Consider the following 20,635-nt stretch of genomic DNA (forward strand, 5'->3'; position numbering starts at 1 on the left):
TGTACAAAAAACACATTTTTCAAAATATCTTGTTTTTTGCTTTACAGGTTTGGAGCAACATAAGATTGAGCAAATTACACAATTTGCATTTAATCAGTTTAGTTACAATGATGTTTCTCAGTGAAAATCTCACAAGTTTCCTATAGAGATTCAGCAATCTCAGTGTCTCAAATGGTGCTTCAATTTGCCAAAATACCAATTAAGAAACCTCAGTAAGAATATTTCTCATCAAATTCTTCCATTACTAAAGGATCTGAGCAGCTCTACATATTTATTTTAGAACTCTATAGCTCATTATATAACTAATTTGTCTTGATGAATTTTAGGAGAAACACCTGAGATAAAGTTGACACATAGGATATGCATGAAAAATTACTGAGAATTCATAAACACCATCTGATCAATAAACATTTCTGATGAATCTATAGAAAAATATCATCAAAATTCCAGTTTCCAAGTCTGAGAGACTCCAAAACACATTCAATAGATACTGAACACTGAAGTACATTGAAGTATTAGTTATGACTACATTTGAGTGTTTCAAAATAAAATCCTTGGTTACACTTTATTTCGATGGTCCGTTTTAGACATTTTATTATAACTTTGCAACTCTATGTCAACTAACTCTCATTAGAGTATTAGTAGACTGTTAGGTTAGGGTTCAGGTTATAGACAGTTACTTATAGTCAGTAGGATATCTGTTGGGAGCATCAAAATAAAGCGTTAGCAGATATTAAGCACTGTCTACTAATACTCTAATGAAACATGTAGTTGCAAAGTTACTTATAGTTAGGTCTAATGGTCTAAAGTGGACTATCGAAATAAAATGTTACCAAATCGTTTTTATAGCTCTACAAAATTTACTCATTTGTGTCGATTTTTATTTCTCCTGAAGAATTTTAGGAAACAACTGAGACAAAGTTGATAATCATACATTAAAACATAATTTCTGTCCGCTAGAGGTTGCTAGAGGCCTATTCAAAACAAAGGCGTAGCTTCATGACAGTGGAAAAAAATCAGGATAGGACTCAGGAAGAAATCATGTTCATGGATGTGATTATTAACGTTACTGTAGTATGAAGCAGAGCAGGAGCGAGTGTTGTGGAGCTGAACGAGGAGCTGGAGCGATTGCGTAACACACGCCGCGAACAGCGGGACTTTTATTATGACGCAGTCGTCGGCGCCACTTCCGTTTTTCCGGTCATGAGTATGAGGTAACGCAGCTCTGTTTATCATATTAGATACATTTGAGTGTGTTGAAAATGATGTTATAACGTTACTCTGTACGTTCGCTCGGCGGCTGCTGTGAGACTCTGTTACACACTGCAGTAAGATAGATCGATTTTACAATATATTAAATGCTGGATGGCTTGTGTTGATAAATGGCATGCAGTTCATTTTAAAACATATTGTATTATGGAGAAAATTATGTATTACTGTTAATAAAAATAAAGCTGCATCTGATTATGCTATGTTAGCTACTTTACAAAATAGTTTTTTTCTCTGAGGCGTGGTAAAGTAGGCCTATGGTACTCGCAAAAAAATCAAGAAAATAAGATTTAAACAATAAGACTAAACGTGTTGAGCTATATAACAACAGTTTTCTGTCTATAAACGTAACCAAACACTTGTTCCCTTGTCTATTAAAACATGTAATATATTAAAGCGTCTTTGGTGTTTCCATGGTTTCTACAAAATAAAACCAGAAACCGAGGGTAACGTGGGTATGACGCAATTGACAGGCGACTCCTCACACGTCCCGGAGCCTTGGTCAAAATAGCAATTTTCTAACGATTTACAAATAGTTGGAAACATTTGGGATGTTGTAAGTACTCAAGAGAACAAAATATATAGCACTGGCCTAGTGGTTTTTGGATATTTTACTGCAAAATTCTTACATATTGCACCTTTAACATTGCATTAGTTAACATGAACTATGATATATTACAATATATTTTTACAGCATCTATAAACCTTTGTTGATGTTAGTTAATAAAAATACGTTTGTTCCTTGTTTATTCATGTTATTTCACAGTGCATTAACTAATGTTAACAGATACAACTTTAGATTTTTAATAATGTATAACTGTAAAAAATTTACATTACCTAAGATTAATAAATGATGTAAAAGTATTGTTTATCATTACTTCATGTTAACTAATGTAGTTAACTATTAACAATTGAAACCTTACTGTAAAGTGTTACCATATTTGTTAAAGTCCCCCTGTAGTCAATAATTTTATCCCTTAAAACTCATCTTTGATCATCAAAATTAAATATATTTAGAGATTTTTCCTTGTGAAAAAAATTCTTTCTTCATGCCCTAAAATAGATTGAATGTTACTCTACACCCTTGCTTCATTTAGTACACGTGGATCTATGAATATGCAAATTAGCCCTGCCTCCACTCGCTCACTCCAGCTCAGAGATCCACTCGGTCAACTTACTGTGGTAAACGCTGCACAGTGGTATCGCTCTTTACAACGTCGGACACAACAGTAATTAATAAGATTAGCCTTTTGCTTGACTATGTTATCAAACAGCTGCTTCAGAGCAGTCATAGTTAATGATATGCTAAAGCTGTGACGTGATTGGTTACAAGGTAGTTTGTGATGTCAGAAACACCAGCGATTTCAAATCGTTTTTGAAACACTGCAGTTTTAAAGACAAAATACTCAGCAATGGTGTTGAATTTGCACACGGTTTGTCTTAAAGCACATTAAAAACAACACACAGACATATAAACAACATTAAAAAATTGATTTTCACCACAGGGGGACTTTAAGGTTAGTTGTTAGTTCATGTTAGCTCAGGTCCATTAAATAATATGAACAGATACAACTTTTGATTTTAGTAATGTATTAGTAAATGTTGTAATTAAGATTACTAAAACTTTTGAAGTGTTAATTCATGTAGTGAATTAATGTAACCCTATTGTAAAGTGTTACCAAAATTCAACTGAAAGCACGCATTTCACCTTTAAATTATGTAATAATGCAATGAGGAACAATAATGAGCAAATTGCACATAGTTCAGGGCTTATTAATAAAGCAGCATGTAGTTCACCATGTTACTGGTTATCAGTCCTGTGGTGTTTTCACACAAACTGACTCCAGAATCATTAAAGAGACTCAGTGAAGCTTGTAGAGTTCAGTAACATCACGAACATGAGGAACATGCATCAGTGTCTGTGTGCTGACATTATTAAGAGCAGCTGTGAACCTTCATTTCAGTGATCACTGTGTGTTTGCTCATCAATTGCCCTTCAGGACGCTGCAGTCAAAACGTCACTGCAGGTCAGACTCGGACAGTTCATGAAGAGTTGCGTCCAATCTAAATATTTACAAGGTCTGATATCAGAACATGGAAAAACACCGGAAAACCTAAACAAACAAATGATCATTAGAGTTTAAACACTGACCACCAGTACACGAATCTCACTGTGGGAAAAGAGAAACTCGGCCACACATTTTCATCAGGGAATGGTTTATATTTCAGAGCACTGATGGACGTATATCACCTTCAAATATTTCAAATATCATTAGATACATAGTTTAAAATGTACAGTGTCATTATGCTTGATGATCCTTGTAAGGGTTAGTTCACCCAAAAATGAAAATTCAAGTTGTTTCAAACACATATATTTGGAAGAATGTTTGTAACCAAGCAGATCTCCCTCACTGACTACCATAGTGCCATTGTCAATGGGGAGCGAGATCTGCTTGGTTACAAACATTCTTCCAAATATCTTCCTTTGTGTACAGCAGAACAAAGAAGTTTATACAGATTTGGAACAACTTGAGGGTGAGTAAATGACAAAATTTTCATTTGTGGGTGAACTATCCCTTTAATGTCTCTCTTTACATTGCAGTATCACTCGAAACGTTATCTGACATACACCAACGCAATCATTCTCCCTGGAAATCACATGATCAGTTCTGAGAACGCCGGCTCCAGATGGCTTCTCTCATATACAGTTATTACATGATTCAGAGCAATGTCTTTGAATAAAAAAGAAGCAATTTATACACGTACTGCATGTTTAAAAAACAGACAATCTTAAAAATATATCTCGATTAAATCAAACAGCACCCTAACGGGGCTTCTTGAAATGAGGAGTATTACTTCTGTCATTAATAATCACAGTATAGCTAGGTTAAAATGTACATTAGATAATACAACCAAAGAGAGAGGAGGTCAGTCCAATGGCCTCTTTTCTTGCTGTCATCCAGCAGTCATCAAACACGTCCGGCAGCAGAACTGACGGAAGAGCTTCTTCTCACATAATCGGTTGGACTTGACCATCTCGCAGAACACTTCATCCGCTGGGAAAGGGAAAGAGAAAGTTTAGACCTCTGGATCGTGAAGACTTCACTCATTGATGTCCGTTTAGAGTTTGCTCCCATCCAGTGTAGACAAGGTGTTTAAAAAAAGTTTCAGTGGGGTTCTATTTAGAACCCTATTGTTCTTGATTCAATATTAAAGAACCTTTAAAGGGGCTTTCACACCGAAGAGTTCTAGGAACTATTTTTAGCCACTAGGATAGTTCCCAGAGAACTAATTTCTCCCCCGGTCCATGTTCCCGGTTGCATTAGGAACTCTGAAGCAGCCGACAGTGGCGTCTTTAAAGGAACACTCCACTTTTTTTGAAAATAGGCTCATTTTCCAGCTCCCCTAGAGTTAAACAGTTGAGTTTTACCGTTTTCGAATCCATTCAGCCGATCTCCGGTTCTGGCGGTACCACTTTTAGCATAGCTTAGCATAGTTCATTGAATCTGATTAGACCGTTAGCATCGCGCTTAAAAATGACCAAAGAGTTTTGATATTTTTCCTATTTAAAACTTGACACGTCTGTAGTTAAATCGTGTACTAAGACCGACAGAAAATGAAAAGTTGTGATTTTCTAGGCTGATATGGCTAGAAACTATACTCTCATTCCGGCATAATAATCAAGGAACTTTGCTGCCGTTCCATGGCTGCAGCAGTGCAATGATATTACGCAGCGCCTGTGAGCCCCTGCTTGCACAGGGAACGTGCCTTGCAACCATGGAGACGTTTGTGAGAGACGCTGCGTAATATCATTGCACTGCTGCAGCCATGGAATGGCAGCAGTGTTCCTTTAAGTGCGGCGTTTACAAACGCTTAAAACCCGTGATCAGAGCTGTGTTTGTGGTTTCGTGATAATGGAGAAGGAATGTAAATGCATAACTTACGCGACTGAAAGAGCAAAAAAGTGGGGCTAAGATGAAATCTCCTATGGCAACTTTCAGTATTGCATTGTCAGAAAAGAACACAACCCTGCAGACAACAGGTAAATGCTGTTATCGCTGTTTTCCATGTTCAAGAAGTAAATGTTTACATGGCTTTTTTAAAATGCCAGGTGCCTGTGTTTGACATGCGTTTGACCAATCAACGTATACTTATGTTTACGTATACTTAGTTCCTGTAGAGCTGGTTTAGACCCTACTCTGAAGTAGGTGCTAATTTAGTTCCTCCAAAAGGAGTTCCTAGAACTAAAATCGTTCCTAGTTCCTGCGGTGTGAACATGGAAAAATTATGAAAAGGTTACTCCAGTGTGAAAGCCCCTTATGTCAAAAAAGGTTATATATAATGAGAAATGTCTTTAGGGCTGTCAAATCAATTTCGATCAATTGCGTCTAACATAAAAGTTTGTGTTTACGTAATATATGTGTGTGTATACACACATATTTATACATATATATGTGCGTGTGTGTATATATATATATATATATATATATATATATATATATATATATATATATATATATACACTCATATATAATATTATAATATTATATATATATATATATATATATATATATATATATATATATATATATATATACATACATACATACACACACACACACATATATGTTATATAAACAAACTTTTATGTTAGATACAACTAATTGTGATTAATCGATTTGACAGCACAAGTCTTTAATGATTGCATAATACTTTTATGTTCAACAGGTTATTTCTACTTTTTTTCCAATGATAAAGTATGTTTATATGCTGGTTATTGCTAGATAACCTGATCTGCCGGCGATTTGATTCCGCCCAGCAACTCAGCCTGGAAACCCGTACATTCATTTCTGCTGCATCTGTTACACTTTTGCGGGAACCAATCACAGACTGGCTTATCCACCTTGTTCGCTATTGGCAGGTACAGAGCTCTTTCTATGGCTATTGACGGGTATAACACAATGATGTCTCTCGCACGACCATCAATCCAATTCCTTTTAACCTCTTAACAATGCTAAATGACTTCTTTAGTTTAGCAAACAAATCGCTGGACTGGGTGTAAATACCACTCACTTTCATGTTTTTTTGCACAGCCTGCAAAAATCGCTCGATGCCATTACTGCTTCTGCAAACCGCTGATCAATGCTACAAACCAATACAAACTAAGCCTGTCTGGAGTTTTCGCATCGTTCTGCAAAAGTACGTCACCCAGATCATTGATCTGATTGGTTGAAGGACTATCCAATTGAGTGAATAATGCTCGTTGATCACGCCTCTTGTGCAGTAGGAAATACATAAACTCCCCAGACCAATGTTCAATATTAAATTGAGCTTGGTCTGGTGATAGCCAGACAAGGTTATTGCATAAAATGTAATCAAAATAAAGCATTAATTAAACCAAAATGAATTAATGAAAACTAAATTCATGAATATGGATATGAAATGCCTGACAGTATGTTTTGTTAGTTTGTTTGTTTTTTAAATAAATACACATTAAAAGTAAAAAATGCATTCTATTCAAAGAATCCTGAAAAATTTAGAGTGATTTCTGAAGGATCATGTGACACTGAAGACTGGAGTACATGTCACATGTTGAAAATTCAGCTTTAATTACAAGAATAAATTACAATTTACAATATATTCAAATAGAAAGCAGATATTTTAAATTGTAATAATATTTCATAATATTACTGTATTTTTGATCAAATAAATGCAGTCTTGGTGAGTATATTTTCAAGGTAGTGTAAATTAAATATATAAATATTTGTTGCGCAGCTTCTTCAGACAAATACTTAATAAAAGCAATGACATTATAATATTATTTGTTTGAAAAATGCTAAACATCTTTATTTCTAATGGTATGTAAACTCATAAGGACAACTATGTTTGTGTAGAAGTCAAGTCTTCAAATGTTTAGAAAATTGAGATTTTTAGATTTATTTTATGTAGCTTCAATAAGTTAATTTTGACTACTTACACTTCAGACACAAAATGAAAATGCATATAAAAAAAAAAACTACAGCAGCATTTAGAGGTGCAGTAAACGATTTCTGAGAAATGCTGTTGATATTTGAAATCACCAAAACAAACATGCCCTACCCAAACGGATCACACCCCTATCTTGATAGCTCCGCCCCCAAATTCACAAACACGCTATGCAACACAGGCACCTCCCCCCTAATGAAAGTATACGCCCTCTACTGCTGATTGGCTACTAGTGTGTTTTGGTGCTCAGCCCGGTCCACTTTTAACCGTGTCACTAACTTCAATCTCAAATGTCAACTGTGGTATAAAGAAATGTAGACTTTCTTCTATTTTCCTCAAAGTGTGTCTCTTATTTTCCTCAAATACGATGCAGCCCATATGCCGCACACTCGATCACCATTGTCTGACACCAGCAGACCGTCTGCTGTCATCTCTCTCCTCTCTGAGTGAGCTGATGGTCATGTTATGTAAGTTTGTACAGAAAGAAAGTTCCAGAGGAATGAGAGGCTCCTGGTGAAAGCATTGTTGCTGCCCTGCCAAAGCTCTGCCTCCACTCACACAACCGCCGTTTACAACAAATCCCCGTTTTATCCAGCCTTTCAATCACGCACGACTCACTTCCCTTTTATGTTTTCTCCGTACGTCACTCTCTTCTGAAATCTTTCTCCTCATTGTGTCCCTCTTTTCTTCGCTCTCTAACCGGCAGCTTTTATAGTTGTGCAACAAACTGTGTTTGAGAAGATTTGAAGTCTGAAAGCCCCGTAAAAACTCAGGTCAATCTGACATGACATCATTCTTCTCAATAACTTCATGTGACTATAACAGCTCCTCAAAAAAAAAAAAAAAAAAACCTAGTGAAAAAAAGTGAAAGCCAGTGAAAATATATGAAGGCTTAAGGTTTCAGTTGAAGGTTTTAATTTAAATAATAAATATTTAAATTGAATTACATAGCGAATTAATATTTAGTAGCCTGATTCACTATTCTATTCAATGAATCAGTCACAATAACTCATGAATCAGTTTTAAACTCATGAGTCATCACTGTATGTATATGCTAATACTTTTAATTATAGACTAGTTGGTCATATGATGGAGAAAGATAAAATATAATTAAATAGATAATCTACATTTATTTTAATAATTAGATTATCAAGATTTTATTCACTTAATCAAACACAAAATGAGATGTTTGACAATGTCCCAGTGACTCTTTTGCAACAAAAAGTGAATTTTAAATGTCAAGCACTATGGAATATGAGGGAAGTAAATGATGACAATTTGTAGAATGTTTTCACAGATTACGTAGTTGAAGAGCGCTGCCTTTGACGCTCTCCTCTGCAAAAATACAGAAGAATGAAGGGCAAATACTTATGCACAAACACACTCTCTTACGTTAATGTTTGCAACAGCACACACACGTACACTAAACTCCACAGATAACTCACTCTTTCACTCTAAATCAATCACAAGAGCTCGATAGAGCACGATTAACTGCGTTTGCTGCTGTCACCCTCCTCAACAACACCAGGTTGGGTAGGGAATTGATTGAATGCGATAAGAGAAAGACTGGGAGCTGCGAAATAAAATAAATATTTTCTGTTGCATTGTCACACAGTGCAGTAAACAGTGTAGCCTGATTCAAAAAACAAATGAGTCTTATGAACCGGTTTTATTTAGTGAATCAATCACAATGACTTATTAAAGGGATAGTTCACCCAACAAAGGAAATGATCCCATAATTTACTCACCCTCAAGCCATTCTAGGTGTATATGACTTTCTTCTTTCAGCCAAACACAATCGGAGTTATATTAAAAAATATTCAAACTTTATAGTAGTGAATTGAGATTTTAAAGCCCAAAATTGCACATTCATCCATCATAAAAGTAATCCATACGGCTTCAGGGTGTTAATAAAGGCCTTCTGAAGTGAAGTGATGTTTTTTTTTAAGAAAAATATAAAATTGTTCTGCGCGTTCACGAGAGAGTCGAGTTCTGGCGTCCGATGCAGGATGTAGGAGTAGTGTAAGCTTAGGTGAGAGTAAACGCCTCTCGTGGTTCAAACTAATAGGGCTGGGCAACAAACTCAAGCTCTGACATTTCTCTTGAAAAATTCTCGTTTTAGACTTCTAATTCATGACCTTTGTTTTGTTTTGTTCTATCCTATGCATTTCCGCGTTCATCAATACATCATGCGTTAGGTCAAGGTTCACTTGTCCGAATCGACTCACATATGGAAGCCAGTGATTCTAGTTTAAAAATTTATAAATATGGATATTTTTCTTACAAAAACCCATCGCTTCGCTTCAGAAGGCTTTTATTAACTTTTATGATGGATGGATGTGCTTTATTGGGCTTCAAAATCTAAGGTACCATTCACTCCCATAATAAAGCTTGGAAGAGCAAGAATATTTTTTAATATAACTCTGACTGTGTTTGACTGAAAGAAGAAAGTCATATACACCTAGGATGGCTTGAGGGTGAGTAAATTATGGGATAGTGTTCATATTTGGATCAACTAACCCTTTAATCAGTTTTAATCTCATGACTCATCACTGTATGTGTACTTATTGCTAAGTCAGTGTAATTGGGGGTGTTATATGTTTAAAATGTTACACTAAAAATGTTGGGTTAAAAACAAGCCAAGTTGGGTCGAAAATGGACAAACTCAGTGGTTGGGTTAAATGTTTGCCCAACGTGCTGGGCAGTTTTATTTAACCCAGCTATTGTTTAATAATTACTATATGTCTGGCTTAAAATGAACCCTAAATAGGTTTAAAATTAGAAATCAGACAGATAATTACTAGAGAAAACAATAATAATCAAAAGGTGAATATTTATTAAAGGTGCCGTAGAACGTCTTTTAAAAAGATGTAATATAAGTCTAAGGTGTCCCCTGAATGTGTCTGTGAAGTTTCAGCTCAAAATACACCATAGTTTTTTTTTCATTCATTTTTTTAACTGCCTATTTTGGAGCATCATTAAATATGCACCGATTCAGGCTGCGGCCCCTTTAAATTCTCGTGCTCCCCGCCCCCGGAGCTCGCGACTGCCTTAAACAGCATAAACAAAGTTCACACAGCTAATATAACCCTCAGAATGGATCTTTACAAAGTGTTCGTCACGCAGCATGTCTAATCGTGTAAGTATGGAATTTATTTGGATGTTTACATTTGATTCTGAATGAGTTTGATGGTGCTCTGTGGCTAAAGCTAACATTACACACTGTTGGAGAGATTTATAAAGAATGAAGTTGTGTTTATGAATTATACAGACTGCAAGTGTTTAAAAAATGAAAATAACGACTGCTCTTGTCTCCGTGAATATAGTAAGAAACGATGGTAACTTTAACCACATTTAACACTAAATATAGCAACATGCTAATGAAACATTTAGAAAGACAATTTACAAATATCACTAAAAATATCATGATATCATGGATCATGTCAGTTATTATCGCTCCATCTGCCATTTTTCGCTATTGTTCTTGCTTGCTTACCTAGTCTGATGATTCAGCTGTGCACATCCAGACGTCCTGCCCTTGTCTAATGCTTGAACATGAGCTGGCATATGCAAATATTGGGGTCATACATATTAATGATCCCGACTGTTACGTAACAGTCGGTGTTATGTTGAGATTCGCCTGTTCTTTGGAGGTCTTTTAAACAAATGAGATTTACATAAGAAGGAGGAAACAATGAAGTTTGAAACTCACTGTATGTCATTTCCATGTACTGAACTCTTGTTATTCAACTATGCCGAGGTAAATTCAAATTTTAATTCTAGGGCACCTTTAATAAGCAATTTGATAAATGTTTATTGTTTAATTAGTTAAATTAGTTAAATGTTAATTTATTAAACATTAATAAATGTTAATTTCCAACCTATTTTGGGCTCATTTTAAGCAAGCAATACAGTATTTTTTAATCAATAGTTGAGTTAATTAAAACTACCCAGCAGGTTGGGCAAACATTTAACCCAACCACTGGGTTTATTCATTTTCAACCCAACTTGGGTTGTTTTTAACCCAGCATATTTTAGAGTGTAATATTAATATTATTTTTTAAATTATTAAATGACTAATAATTAGCCTGACTCATGAGTCATTGCTGTATGTGTACCTAATGCTCATTAGAGCCAATCAGTGTAATTATTGACTGGTTGTTCATACAACAGAGAAAGATAAATTAACTAAATAGGTTTTCTAAGTTCATGTTAGATTATCAGATACATATATCTACATATAATTTAATTACATAGATAATTAATTAGATTAAAATAAATAAATACATAATTAAATTTCATAAAATTCCCCTCCGTACACACAAAGTGTTTCCTACACTGCAATTAAGACTCCCACTGCTGAGAATGAGAGATGAAATGAGACGTGAATCAGCTGTGAATCGTTCCAGCAGCCCTCTTAATCTACTGACGGGGTCTGTGTCCACATGTGGAGACAACTAGAGTACAAAAACATTAACATCGATGGCGATTCAAAGGAGCGTACCATTGTTACAGGTGGCGTTCATGATGCACGTCCGACTGACGAGGCTGTATCCATCCTTGCATTGCGTGCAGCTCGTTCCAGGACCCTGGCAACTCAAACAGTTCTCCTCACACCTGAAGATGGACAGAAAAACTTCACATGAGTCTCCTCTTTTCATGTCTAAAAAGATCAATAAAAATGACAGATTTCCTGAAAACACGAGGGAAGCCAGGCGACCAGAACAGAAGCATCATCACATGAATATGTATGAAGGTGTGCGGCCGACCAGCTCTGATGCATCAATGCCAGTGAGTGACAGCCGTAAAAAGAGCGAATGCCTTGAATTATAAAGTGCCGTTTTAGTACTTTTTAGTATTGGTTACTTTAGTTGACATGAATCAAACTGTGATATTGGATCTTTGAGGAGGAACATTGAGCTCACGTTTATGGGGCTGAACATAGTTTAGAGCTTGTTAATTCAAACACTTCAGTGCTCTACATCTACTAGTCCAGGTCATTACTTTCCGAGTTGAAAGAGATCACATACCCTGATGTGCTTCTGACAGCTCAGAACGTTTACTGTGAATGAGAATTGATGCCCGTCTCATTCACACACCGGGCCACACTGCAACAGAGAGTCAGACTGATGATGCTGCTAGATATCTGACAAACATCTCTGTCTTCATCTCTATGGCATTATTGGCTTAAATTTATATGCACATTAAAGGGGACATATCATGAAAATCTGACTTTTTCCATGTTTAAGTGCTATAATCAGGTCCACGATGCATCTACCAACCCAATAACTTTGTTTTGGCAAGCCTTTCTCTGCAAGCAGATTTCGCTCGCCTTGTGATGTATAAGGGGATCTTATTATAATATTGCCGCCCCTTAATCTGTATGATTCCACCCATTGCGCCGCCATTTTGTTTTCGCAAGTAAAAACAGTGTACCAGATCTATCTAACTATTTAGAGTCTCGTTAGCTTGGATAGACTGCAAGTTGACCCTGGCAAGCTCGATTGCTAAAAAAGGAGCGTTTCTGTCCGATATTTTGGAAAAAATATTAAAGCATTTACAGCATTTGACAGCAATCATAAACGTTAGCCTGGTGTGAATGGCTCGGTTTGGCAAACAGATATGATATGTATAGTGGGCATTCATATGGGTTTTGCACAAAAGATTAACATGACGGCACATGCTAGTGGATGAGTTGAATCAACTCCACAGTAACGACATAAATTTATCCACTAACCATTCAGAAACGTCCAGTTTCATTCATACTTCTTCCTGAGTCTCTCCATCAGTGTCTGACTCCGGTTTGAACAATGTAAGGCTGAACACCGTTACTGACAATCCTCATTTTGGCTGCATGAGATTCTCCAGCTTTGTTATTGATGAGCAACCGAAGCGCGAGCTGTTAAAGCTCTGCCCTCTTCTGGAAAGTGGGCCGAGAGTAGGGCTGGAACGATTAGGCGACATTATCGACAAAGGCTACAATAAAAAATTGTCGACAAAAATTTTTGTTGTCGAATACTCTCTTGCCTGCAATAACGCGGTGTAACCAGTGGGGCGCTGTAGCGCATTACTGTAATGCAGCCCTCCCGGATCCAATCTAATAAAAGAAGTCAGTGCTTAGTTTGGAGTACATAGTGCAAACGAAGTCGAACCCATGAAATGTGGAAGATTAACATAGCATAAACATAAACATAACGTTTAGCATAACTACAGAATACTGTCATCAACTCTCATTCAAACTCACTGTTCTCACGCCACACGTCCCACACAGTGAAAGATGCATCGCAGAGCAAAGAGGAAACAGACAACGCACTGACAGATAAGACAGATCAGGTTACTTATGATATAAAACAAAGTCTCATCTTTTAAATTCTGTCAATTTTACTACGGGATTCAAACAATACTTGCGGTTGTGACGCTGTTTAACGTGAAACGGCAGATCGCTGTAACACCTCTGTTCAAGCGGCATGTGAACCTATTCCTCTCTATTACAGCGTGAAATAGACATGAATGAACATCAAAAAGTACTTACTGAACTTACTGAAATGAATCCATCTCTAATCTAATCACCTAATCGGAGTTTTAACCGCAGAAAGAAGTCAACAAAACTTGCAAACAAATATATCACACAAAATGTAACATTTACCTCAGGAAAGCCATTCAATGACCATAAACTCGATAGTTAGTTTATATATATATATATATATATATATATATATATATATATATATATATATATATATATATATATATATATATATATATATATATATATGTGTGTGTGTGTGTGTGTGTGTGTGTGTGTGTGTGTGTGTGTGTGTGTGTGTATAAAAAAAATCTAGAGAGGGGCATTTTTTCAAAAAAAAACAAACAAACAAATAATTACATTACATTTTTACATAAATACATTAATATTTTTACTGTTATTAAAACGTTATTACAATTCCCAGACTTAAAAACACAGTACCAGTCATTGTAACAGTTGGACTGTTACCTGAAGGATATTGGTCTATTCAGTTAAATCATTAAAAATACACTTTCAAAAGCTGAAGTGATTTCCTTGTTTTATTTACTAGTTAAAGTACAGTATAACTCAGTATTATAACTAATTGCTAAAGTGGAATTATCAAACAAAGCTTACTGATTAATCAGTGCAATAATCGATAGATTAATAAAAAAATTCATTTGTTGCAGCTCTAGCCAAGAGCAGCAGCTCATTTGCATTAAAGGGACACACACAAAATTGCGTGTTTTCGCTCACACCCAAATAGGGGCAAATTTGACAAGCAATAATAAATGATCTGTGGGGTATTTTGAGCTGAAACTTCACAGACACATTCTGGGGACACCAGAGACTTTTATTACATCTTGTGAAAAGATGCGTAATACTATTCCCCTTTAAATAAAAATCATTTTACTCACCATCATGTTATTCCAAACAGATACGAATTTCTTTCATAGATGTTTGAAACAACATGAGAGTGAGTGAATAAATGATGTCTGAATTTTCATTTTTGGGTTAACTGATCCTTTAATTTGGTATCAAAAAGAGTGAAATTTCACAGGTACTTTAATTTTTTTTTTTTTTTAAACAAGTCTCTTATGCTCAACAAGGCTGTATTTATTTGATACAGTAAAAGTAATATTTAGAAATACTGTTACAATTTAAAATAGCTGTTTTATATATATTTTAAAATGCAATTTATTCCTGTGATCAAAGCTGAATTTTCAACATCATTACTCCAGTCTTCAGTGTCACATGATCCTTCAGAAATCATTCTGATATGATGTTTTGCTGTTAAAAAAACATCTATGATTATTCTCAAAGTTGAAAACAGTTGTGCCGGATTATGTTTTTGTGGAAACCATAATACATATTTTTCAGGATTTTTTGATTAATTGATGCATTTATTTGAAATCTTATGTAACCTTAGAAAATGTCTTTGCTGTCACTTTTGATAAATTTAATCCATCTTTGATTAATAAAACATTATTAAACAAATATTAAAATGACCTCAAACTTTAGAAATGTAGTGAATGTTTACAGAGAAAGTTTTCACACAAAACGAATATCAAGCATGTACATACAAAACAAGTTCTTCCCCTCTTTCCAATGAAGAATCTTCAAGTAAAGCAGGTGGGCCACTCTCAAAACCAGTTAAACACAATAAACATTTTATAAAGGCCCAGGCCCATTATGATTTGAAGCAGGATAATTTATCATTATAAAATATACAAGCTCTGATTGATATAAAAAATGACAACAGCTCTAAGGCCATTCATAACAGCTGTAGTGTTGAAGAACAGCTGTAAAACTGTCCTTGGCACTCCATATGTGACCTCTGGGCACTTATATAGTATTTACTATATGTACTTTGTCATTTGCTGGTATATGAGCTCAAACTAGATGTCTTCCACTGTATATTGGTTACCTCAGGGCCACAATTTACCTCTGTTTTATGGCTGTCTGATCTATTTGCCTCCAGTGAACATCAACCGTACTCAGAGAAGAACCCATCTCTACTCCAATCACCATCCATGACCTTCATAAAAGCCTCTATTTGCTTTAGACAGCATTCATAAAGCAAAAGACTGTTGATTTATAAATTGTGGGGTGCAGAGGCGACTATCCTCTCCTGCCGCCCTTATGCTACATTACAGGAATCTAAAACGCAGTGATGGAGTTGTAAATCTCACCCATACATGAAAGATCTGTGCTGAACCTTCCTCTGCTGCTTCTGTCTGATTTTATCTGCAAAACTGATTGCTTATTGATCATTGATATGGAGATAAAAAAAGCAAGCACCAGAGTGTTTGAGATATTACAATAACCGCGAGTGTCAACACACTACCTATGCAATTTAAACCAGGCCTCGTCTAAAAGTCTTGTCACTTGTGTACAAATTGACAGCTGAAATATATTTCTAATCAAGATTTTTTTTTACAAGAAATGGCTCATTTTAATCCCAACAGCTTTTGTAATAATGTTTCAGTGCAAAACGAAACTGTCAAAAAGTATTCTAATATTCACAACTTGGTAAAGCCAATTTTTCATATAGCGAGTCAATTTTTGCAAAGACATAAGTGTTGTCGCCTTGTCATATGAGCATCACCTGTGACTAATAATGGATCAATTAGGTCTCAGGTGTGTATACAAAGAACCCCAGTACACTAGACCTTCACATCAACTGCAACTAGACTTCTGCAAACATGCCTAAGATTCACCCTGAGACTAAAGTTTTGATTATCAAGAGGCTGAAGACCAGATCCACTGCTGATGTGGCAGACACCTTCAATGTGTCTCAGCGTCAAGTACAGAGGATAAAAAAAAAGATTTGAAGAGACTGGAGACGTTTTTGACAAGCCCGGGTCAGGCAGACCCCACAAGACAACTGCTCGAGAGGACCGTTTGTTGGCTCGAAAATCCAAGGCCAGCCCATTTTCCACTGCAACAGAGCTCCACGAGACCTGGTCACCTGAAGTCCCGGTGTCAACAATCTAAAAAATGCTGGGTTAAAAAAACCCAAGCTGGGTCAAATATGGACAAACCCAGCAGGTTGGGTTAAAAGGCACCTATTATGCCCTCTTTCACATGATGTAATATAAGTCTCTGGTCTGGTCAAGTTTCAGCTTAAAATACCCCACAAATTTGCCCCTATTTGAGGGTGAGCAAAACACGCCTTTTACTATATTACTATATTGCTGGCTAAAAAAATAAATCCAAAATTGGTTGAAAAAAATGGCTAAGTGAAAACAACCCAATCCCTGGTTTTGTCCATATTTAACCCAGCAGTTTTTAGAGTGAACCAGAACAGTTTGTCGGATTCGGTCTCAAAATGACCTCCATGGTCGAATCAGTGCCCAGAAGCCAGCACTAAACAAAAGACAAATGAAAAACCGTGTGGCATTTGCCAAGGCCCACAGCCTGCTAAAAGGATGGACGCTGGAAAAAGTGGATTTTTCAGATGAATCTTCTGTTGAATTACACCACAGTCACCGAAAATATTGCAGGAGACCTACTGGAGCCCGCATGGATCCGAGATTCACCCAGAAAACTGAAGTTTGGTGGCGGAAAAATCATGGTCTGGGGTTACATCCAGTATGCGGGTGTGCGAGAGATCTGCAGGGTGGAAGGCAACATCAGTAGTCTAAAATACCAAGAAATCTTAGCTACCTCTTATATTCCCAACCATAAAAGAGGCCAAATTCTGCAGCAGGATGGTGCTCCATCGCATACTTCCATCTCCACATCAAAGTTCCTCAAGGCGAAGAAGATCAAGATGCTCCAGGATTGGCCAGCCCAGTCACCAGACATGAACATCATTGAGCATATGTGGGGTGGGATGAAAGAGGAAGCATGGAAGACGAAACCAAAGAATATTGATGAACTGGGAGGCATGCAAAACTGCTTTCTTTGCTATTCCTGATGACTTCATCAATAAATTGTATGAATCCTTGCCAAACCGCATGGATGCAGTCCTTCAAGCTCATGGAAGTCATACAAGATATTAAATTTGGATCTCACAGCACCACTACTTAATTTGCTGACATATTTTTGCATTTGCAGTAAATTTGTTAAATTTCTTTATAAGCGACAAAACTTTTGTCTTGCCAAAATTTTACCTTTCTCTCTTGATTAAATGATAAATCTTTTTTCAGTGAAACTAATTTATTTCAGTGCATCATTTGGGAGGGTTTTAGCTTTTCATATGAGCTATTTCTAACACCAATTGATTAATTAAAAGTCAGGTTAATAGCAGGTGTTTCTACAAAATAGATAAGCGACAAGACTTTTGTCAGGGACTGTAGGGTTGGGTATCGTTTGAATTTTAATGATTCCGGTTCCGATTCCGATTCTGCTTATCAATTCCAATTCTTATTGATTTTCAATTTCGATTCCAATAAGGTAAAAAAAAAACTTAAGATATCACTCACATTTATTCTAAGGGTGTATTCTATCCCCAAAGCCCGGTTCGTTTGATAAATGTGATCGCTCCGTTTCGTGCCCGTTCGTTTAGCCGGCCCTGGCCCGCTTGGAAGAGGTGGGTCAGAGCACTGTTTGGTTGGGCTCGAGCATGGTTTGCATGCAGTGTGAGCACTAACTGAGCCAGAGCATGGAACAGTTGCTACTTTTGTGTGCGCTACTGTCATCATTACGACGGCAAACATCTTTATTCCTATTTTGATAGTACACTTATCAATTTATGTAATTAATTCAAGTGTATTTGGATTTATAACGGGTCTGATTCTCACTTCATTGATGAACAGGAATTGTAGTTAAAGAGTAAAGCTGAAAATTCCTCCATTAACGTCAGCTGCCTTGGTAATAATCTTCTTATATGTGCTGTTACGGGTGGCTGGTAGAGAGATGAGGCAGATACGGATTTCCACGATAATAGAGACTTTACTTCAAACAATGGCAATGAACAACAGGCAGACACCTTAACAAAACAGAGAACGGACCAGGAGTGCAGGGAGTGAGTGCATTATATAGGGAGTGCTGACAATAGAGTCCAGGTGCAGGTGATGAGTGACGATGAGGAGCTGACGAGGGAAGTGAGTGCAGGTGAGGAGAACAGGAGGATTCTGGGAAAAGGAGTCCAGGGAAACAAGGGATCTGTAACAGTACCTCCCCCTCCCGGTAGGCGCGTCCTCGCGCCGTAGATGTAACAACCGGGAGGGGGGCGGGCGCCCTGGAGACCTCAAACCGGAGCAGGGGAAGGAGTAAACTGGAGTGGAGGTCTCCAGGGCAGGTCCAAAAACCATGGCGGGTCAGGAGCCGTGGGCAGCCATGGGGGGGTCAGGGGTTGAAGGCAGCCATGGCGGGTCAGGAGCCGTGGGCAGCCATGGCGGGTCAGGGGTTGAAGGCAGCCATGGCGGGTCAGGAGCCGAAGGCAGCCATGGCGGGTCAGGTGCAGCGGGCAGCCATGGCGGGTCAGGTGCAGCGGGCAGACATGCAGCGGGCATACATGGCGGGTCAGGTGCAGCGGGCAGCCATGGCGGGTCAGGTGCAGCGGGCAGCCATGGCGGGTCAGGAGCCGAAGCCTTCGAGGCGTTGAGCCCAGGCGTCGCTGAAGGACTGGCGGGTGATGGCGGAACCGAAGGCTCCGCCGACCGAAGCGCAGCCGGGGCTCCAGAAGGCCGCAGTGAAAGCAGAAGGACAGCCAACAAAACGAACACCGGGGGGGAGTGAGGAGGCCAACTGAATCCGAGGGACGGAGTGACGGAGCGGAGACGGAGGAGTGAAGTCCAGAGGGGAGGGCAGGCTGATGAATGACCAAGGTGTGAGTGGAGGCAGGATGGAGACTGGTGAAGCTGGAGGACTGATGGGCAACGGTGGAGCAGAGGGAGGTTGGAGCCGGGGTGAAGGTAATCGCCCAGAGGTCCGAGGTGGAGATCTGGGCGAGGGGGCTTGAGGTGGAGGTGCAGTATAGACATGACTTGGAGGAGGCGGGAGAGGGAGGCAGGGAGGGAAAACAGTCTTTGGGCTGGAGAGTTCAATCACAGAGACCATACTAGGAGCGGCTGGCTCGGCGGCGGCGGCTGGAGCGGCTGGCTCGGCGGCGGCGGCTGGAGCGGCTGGCTCGGCGGCGGCGGCTGGAGCGGCTGGCTCGGCGGCGGCGGCTGGAGCTGAGGGCTCGGCGGCGGCGGCTGGAGCTGAGGGCTCGTAGGCGTCGGAGACCGGAGAATTTTTGCTCGGCGTCGGAGACTGGAGAACCCCTTGCTCGGCGTCGGAGACTGGAGAACTTGCTCGGCGGCGGAGACTGGAGAACTTTGCTCGGCGGCGGAGACTGGAGAACTTTGCTCGGCGGCGGAGACTGGAGAACTTTGCTCGGCGGCGGAGACTGGAGAACTTTGCTCGGCGGCGGAGACTGGAGAACTTTGCTCGGCGGCGGAGACTGGAGAACTTTGCTCGGCGGCGGAGACTGGAGAACTTGGCTCGGAGGAGACTGGAGAACTTGGCTCGGAGGAGACTGGAGAACTTGGCTCGGAGGAGACTGGAGAACTTGGCTCGGCGGAGACTGGAGAACTTGGCTCGGCGGCGGAGACTGGAGAACTTTGCTCGGCGGCGGAGACTGGAGAACTTTGCTCGGCGGCGGAGACTGGAGAACTTTGCTCGGCGGCGGAGACTGGAGAACTTTGCTCGGCGGCGGAGACTGGAGAACTTTGCTCGGCGGCGGAGACTGGGGTTGAGGGCCATTTCATCCCCTCAAATACAATTAAAATCCCCACAGGCACTGGAGCTGGCTCTGTGGGGACTGGAGCTGGCTCTGGAGATACTGGAGCTGGCTCTGGAGATACTGGAGCTGGCTCTGGAGATACTGGAGCTGGCTCTGGAGATACTGGAGCGGGCTCTGGAGATACTGGAGCGGGCTCTGGA

General features: G+C 38.8%; 1 protein-coding gene across 2 annotated transcripts in view; it reads right to left on the reverse strand.

The window, feature by feature from the left end:
* Positions 1-2,323: 2,323 nt before the first annotated feature.
* The window catches only part of pcsk6 (proprotein convertase subtilisin/kexin type 6), a 164,463-nt gene continuing 146,151 nt past the window's right edge, over positions 2,324-20,635 (reverse strand). Inside the window, exons 19-20 of one of the 2 annotated variants that reach the window (XM_067401398.1) lie at positions 11,759-11,871; positions 2,324-4,325 (exon numbers count right to left, since the gene is read on the reverse strand). In XM_067401398.1, coding sequence (XP_067257499.1) covers positions 4,225-4,325; positions 11,759-11,871 — 214 coding nt within the window. In that variant the 3' untranslated portion in view covers positions 2,324-4,224. The remainder of the gene's footprint in view (positions 4,326-11,758; positions 11,872-20,635) is intronic. The other variant, XM_067401397.1, reaches the window with a different exon arrangement.

This window comes from Chanodichthys erythropterus, chromosome 11, assembly GCF_024489055.1.
Source record: "Chanodichthys erythropterus isolate Z2021 chromosome 11, ASM2448905v1, whole genome shotgun sequence".
Classification (NCBI taxonomy): Eukaryota; Metazoa; Chordata; class Actinopteri; order Cypriniformes; family Xenocyprididae; genus Chanodichthys; species Chanodichthys erythropterus.